Source organism: Lactuca virosa, chromosome 2 (genome assembly GCF_052849685.1).
Source record: "Lactuca virosa cultivar CGN04683 chromosome 2, Lactuca_virosa_CGN04683_v6, whole genome shotgun sequence".
Classification (NCBI taxonomy): domain Eukaryota; kingdom Viridiplantae; phylum Streptophyta; class Magnoliopsida; order Asterales; family Asteraceae; genus Lactuca; species Lactuca virosa.
This window is the reverse complement of record NC_136427.1, coordinates 45345926-45351731: the sequence shown is the minus strand read 5'-3', so window position 1 is coordinate 45351731 and position 5806 is coordinate 45345926. Positions and strand designations below refer to the sequence as shown.

Below are 5806 nucleotides of genomic sequence, written 5' to 3'. Positions count from 1 at the left end.
CATTCCACTACAATTGTGCTTCAATCCGTCTAAACAGGCACATGGGGTAAACGATGAGAAGAAAACATCCGGTTATAAACACTAGTTTTGGTATAAAATTTTGAGTTGTAACATTTGTATTAGACTTTGAATGTTTAATTTCGTATTAAATTTTAAATCATTTTGTATTCGTTTTTAATTGTTTTTGGGAAATTTGAATTCATAGGTGATAAATATGAAGATTTGAATGTACTTGCAGATCGTATGTTGTACTTATAGGTATTTAATTACGATTTTAATGTTTATATCGACAGAGTTCTATGATGAGATGTCATTGGAAAAAAGGTAGTCTATAACGGCAAATGATTCAGCGAGCACTTTCTACACATGACATCAAGCAATAGCAAAGAACCATAGACGAGCCATCATTGCCGAGTATATATCTACACGAACGACTTCCTGATATACAAAGACAACTTTTCGTTGCTCAACGTTGTAGTTGTTGTAGTGTGAAGCTCCAAAGCTAAACTCTTAGAATAAATCGCCTAATAAGAAAGGAGAAAAAGAACTATAAAAAGTCATAAAGTTCATTTTAATGCATGCATCATTACCACATATGTGTAAACATAATTACAAGGAAATATAACGTCCATTGAAATTAGGTTTTCTAGAGTACAAATTTTTGTCATTTTATAGAAGTGCTAACTAAGAAAAAGGAATGACATCTATGAGAATGTCCACACAATCTCCACAAATTTCTCCATCCAAAAAGCTTTGTCAAAGCCATGGCACTCTTTTCCTCTCCTGATCTTTCATTTTGTTAGACTCTTATACACTTTGGTGCATTACGGGTCCTTCAAGTCCCTCTATTCGGAGCCTGGAGGACCCTATTCATTCTGTTTTCGTTGATCTCATCGTTTTTCAGGAAATACGTGTTGCCTGTTTTACATTTTTCTTTGACAATCTTCAATCTCTATCTCCCTGTAAGACTTCATGCAAAACAAATTATGAATCCAGGGAGCTACACGGGAATTGATAAAACGCTTTAATTGAAGAACATATAGAACATATATAGCAATAAACATCCAAAACATACTCCTTTTCTTTTTCTTTTTTCTTCGGTCGAAGTTATTTATTCTTTGTGTGTTTTCTATTTTTGAAAAAACATTAATAGACGTATATATTATAGCATAAAGAATGAATTGTTTGCCATGCCTTAGAGGAAAGAAATCTAAAGGAAAGAAACCAGATGAAAAGAACGAAGATAAGAAGGAAGACGGGGAGTTGCCTGTCGCACAACCTAAAGAAAATCCCCTGAAAAAACAAACTACTGGTATGTTTATATGTATAGAATTTTTCATCAGATCCATGCATCGTTTGTACTTATTTTTCTCATAAACACTTATCGATTCTGATTTGACCTAAAATAATAAATCGATTGCATTGGTTATTATCTACATTGATTGCCATTGAAGGGAAAACAAAATCTTGATTTCTTGATGCATTTCACAGAATAAAAATTAGCCAAAAATTTATGAATGGGTGATATAAAATGACTTTTTTACATTACTGAACAAGATACTCAATTCTCTTCGTTCCAGTGAAAATCACCGGTTCAAACAAAAAATATGATTCATACAAACAAAACGATTTAAGCAAACAAGAGCAAATCGTTGACATTGATGATGGTGTTGGTGGGGGTGGTGCTACTGTTGCTGCTCAGCCTGTTGTTGTTGCTCCAGTTGCTCCTGCCACCACTACTCCATACGAACCAATAGAAGAAGTTCCGACTGGTACATTCAAATTACATGAGTTGGTTGCAGCCACCAAGAATTTCAAGAGAGAATGTCTATTAGGGGAAAGTGGATTTGGAAAAGTTTATAAGGGAACTTTGGCTGATGGCAAGGTTAATTAATACACTCATTTTACTGATATTAATTAATCCGAATCTTTTTATCCTGTTTTGAAAACAGATTATAATAATATGATGTTGATGTACATCCAGGTTGTGGCTGTGAAGCAACTGGATAAAAATGGTTTCAAAGCAAATATCGAGTTCTTAGAAGAAGTGAGCAGGTTGAGTGCCCTTCAGCATCCAAATCTTGTAGATCTTATCGGATATTGTGTTGAGGGAGATCAGAAGCTTTTGGTTTATGATTACATGCCAAACGGTTCCCTTAAAGATAATCTATTTGGTAATTTTATGTTCCTGAGTTCTGCTATGTTCTTTAGTAAATCAATATATCACAATCACAAACCCAACTCATATATACTAAAATTTTCTAATGTTCATGGAAATAACTTGTGTTTGAATGACTGACCTTTCACCAGAGAAAAGACCATTAGATTGGATCACAAGGATGAAAGCTGCCTCAGGAGCTGCACAAGCCATGCAATATTTACATGAAAAGGTCAATCCACCTGTTCTGTGTCGCAACCTTAAGGGTACCAATGTTTTGTTGGATGAAAACTTTGAACCAAAGGTCACAGATTATGGGTATGTCAATCTAGAGAGTTACACCGGTAATGTGCAGCAAAGGGTGGTCGGAATGGTTGGTTGTGCTCCAGAATATGAAAAAACTGGTCAACTCACAGTCAAATCTGATGTTTATAGTTTTGGAGTTATTCTATTAGAGCTTATCACCGGGAGAAAAGCTTTGGACACCTCTCGCCCTACAGATGAGCAAAATCTTGTGTCTTGGGTAATCTAGTTTCTACCTTTCTTATAGTTGAAATTCTTTAATTTAAAATATTCATCAGCCCATTATTCAACCAGTTTTTAAGCCTGGAAAAATCTTTTTATTAGGGTTTCTCTAGACGAACCAAAGTTTTTTTTTATTATTCTAAATTAACTTGTCTGCTTTGATTGAAACAGGCACAACCATATTTTAGAGATCCAAAGAGATTCCATTTGGTTCTTTTTTATTATTCTAAATTAACCTGTCTGCTTTGACTGAAACAGGCACAACCATATTTTAGAGATCCAAAGAGATTCCAAGAACTGGCAGATCCTATGTTCAAAGGAGTAATTCCTGAAAAGAATTTAAATCAAGCTGTTGGTGTAGCAGCTATGTGTTTACAAGAGGAGACATACATGCGTCCATTGATATCTGACATTGTAGATGGTCTGAGCTTCCTCACAGAAGATCCAGAAGGGTTTACATCACTAGCGGCAAGTGAGCTTGATCTGAAGGTGGAGCCATATAACCCGCCTTCATCCTCATCCTCATCATCATCATCGTCAGACTCTGATTCAGAAAATGAGCTTAAAGTGAAGATAGAGCCATTTAATCGACCTGTGCTAGAACCAAATCCAGAGCCACAGCCTGAGCTGGTAACGGATTCTGACCAAGAGTCTGAGTTGGAGCCAGAACCCCAGCCAGAGCCCGAGCCAGAACCAGAGCCCGAACCTGAACCTGAACCTGATTCAAGTTCAAGTTCAAGTTCGGATTCAGATCCAGAGCCTGAGCCAGTACCGGTTCCTATACCAGAACCGGTACAAGAACCAGTGCCATCAAGTTCAAGTTCAAGTTCAAGCTCAAGTTCAGACTCTGAGCCAGAGCGAGAGCCAATATTAGTGCCAGAAATACAACCAATGGCAGAACCTAGTAAGAAAGATCAAACTTCTTCGGATGATAATTCTGATGATTCATCGGTTGTATATGAGGAAGATGCGTATAGCGAAGAGGAATCTTCAGATGAAGACAAGACAAACACATCAACTTTGCTAAACTCTAAATCAAAACCACGAACAAAATCAACCAAGAAGAGAGTTATGTTTAACACAGAAGGAAAAGACTCAATGAAGCCAAGACCAAAAAGGATGAATTCTAGTCGGAGCAAGAAGACCTTGAAAGGTGATCGAAGCAAAACTAAAAGCATGCGTAAATCTAAATCGAGGGGAGATGACCACAGTGATATAGAGTTTACAGATGAAAGTGATGGTGAGGATACAAGTCAAAGGTATACAAGTACTATTTCAAGGTTCATGAGTGCCAATTCAAAAGTTTACAGAGGATATGCCGATGAGAGTGACAATGATTCAAGTTCAGAGGGCGAAAAATAGAGGAATAATATTTGCACCCATATTCCATTAACTCAAGGTTTTCATTGACCAAATGGAAACAGGATAAAAAATGAGTTCACGATTTCTTCTATCAACGTTCATAATTGATAATCTTTCCCTCATATAGACTATGTCTTCTCAAGTTTGTATTAAGAAATAGTAAAAGTAGACCCATTTTTGCATACGGTTAAGTTGTTCAATGAACTCTATATAAGGCTTAAGTCCTTATAGTGTTGTTAAGACCTGGTAACAGCCTTAGAAGTCATGAATTCAAGTCTACTTTTTAAATAACATGTCCATAAGCCAGATAATAAAAATGGGAAGAACGTAGATAGCACATAAATCAAGATTACTCTTGACCCACTTATAATCAGTGACTCTCAAACTAATTTGTAAAATAGTTTTCTGATTTGCAAATTGCGCATATCACATTAGGAGAAAAGCATATGATTGTTTTTTCATTAACAAAAAATAATGAAATTTAGTTCAGTCGTACTTCTTTTTATTCTTTTTTGCATTGTACATACCCTAGAATATTTTTTGTTGGGATAAAAGCAAGAAAACAGAGAAATAAACATAATGAGATTTATGTATTTCGGTTGATATACATAATTTACAGACAAGTAGGAGAAATCTTTGCACGAGTTTGTAATCAAGAATACAAGGGATACCCAAAATATGACTCGTTAAATAAAAACTCCCAAAATATGGCTCGTTAAATACCCATTTAGGTTTCAAAAACAATTCAGATGACACTACGACACTTACATATAATATCGTTATTTATACTATATGGGTTTATTGTTAATTTTATCACTCAATATAGGGATTAACATTTGAAAATAACAATATACTTTGAAAAAATTATTTTGGTTAGAACAATGCAAGTTTAGTAGAAGAAATTGGGAGGTGAGGTAGATTGTGAAGCATGTAGCATAAATTCAAATATTAACTTGGAGTAAAATATGATTGGGGGATGAGGTAGATTGTGAAGCATGGAGCATAATTAATGACTGAAATTGTAACTTGCAGTAAAAAGTGATATTTGAAAAATTGTACGTCGACAAAAATTGACGGGTTTGGCAAGAGGAACAGCGCACCCCAAGTGAACCACAAGACTTTTATGAATATAGTTTGAATAAAGTGATATATATATATATATATATATATATATATATATATATATATATATATATATATATATATATATATATATATATATATATATATATATATATATATATATATTTTGGCTAAAATTAGGGCCCTATTTTTTTCGAGACCATATGTTGTCGCATACCCTATGTATCCCCCTTAGGGCCTAAGGGCCACCTCAGGGACAAACATTTTAGTAATAGCAATCCTAAAGTGTATCTCTAAATATTTTTTCTCTAAGCATAAGCAATTCAAAATGCATAAAAGTAATACCCTTTAGTCATCAATAATGTATCATCACACATATATATCTAGCCTAGACATGTAACAATAATCTATCTATAATGTTCAAAGCCTTCAACTAGACACCATCGATAGGTTCACAAGGTTATGACCTCACATGTACTCGCAAATAGTCAACACATACCCAACCCATGATACGAAATGAAAAATAAAAATGCATGCACGACTCAAGACATGCCAATTTATTTTACCTGAGACACAATAATATGATATTTGAACCTCACTTTAAGCGTACAATATATGAAATCTTCATAGGTTTTTCATAATATGCTAATATGTAAGTGTAATTTAGTAGGTCACCAA

The 5806-nt window shown here is 34.6% G+C and overlaps 1 protein-coding gene across 1 annotated transcript; it reads left to right on the top strand.

Moving 5' to 3' along the window:
- Positions 1-746: 746 nt before the first annotated feature.
- LOC145159085 (uncharacterized) lies at positions 747-4285 on the top strand. Its single transcript, XM_079077983.1, has 5 exons — positions 747-1312; positions 1581-1885; positions 1985-2174; positions 2311-2681; positions 2942-4285. The coding sequence occupies exons 1-5, from the start codon at positions 1177-1179 to the stop codon at positions 4043-4045; spliced, it is 2106 nt and encodes a 701-aa protein (XP_078934109.1). The 5' UTR covers positions 747-1176; the 3' UTR covers positions 4046-4285.
- Positions 4286-5806: the final 1521 nt, after the last annotated feature.

What these genes read in the sequence shown, in the direction of transcription:
- LOC145159085 (XM_079077983.1), top strand. Translation starts at nt 1,177, where the DNA reads ATGAATTGTTTGCCATGCCTTAGAGGAAAGAAATCTAAAGGAAAGAAA. An exon ending in CCTTAAAGATAATCTATTTG is followed by an intron (nt 2,175 to 2,310) that starts GTAATTTTATGT and finishes ACCTTTCACCAG; the next exon opens with AGAAAAGACCATTAGATTGG. An exon ending in AGCAAAATCTTGTGTCTTGG is followed by an intron (nt 2,682 to 2,941) that starts GTAATCTAGTTT and finishes TGACTGAAACAG; the next exon opens with GCACAACCATATTTTAGAGA.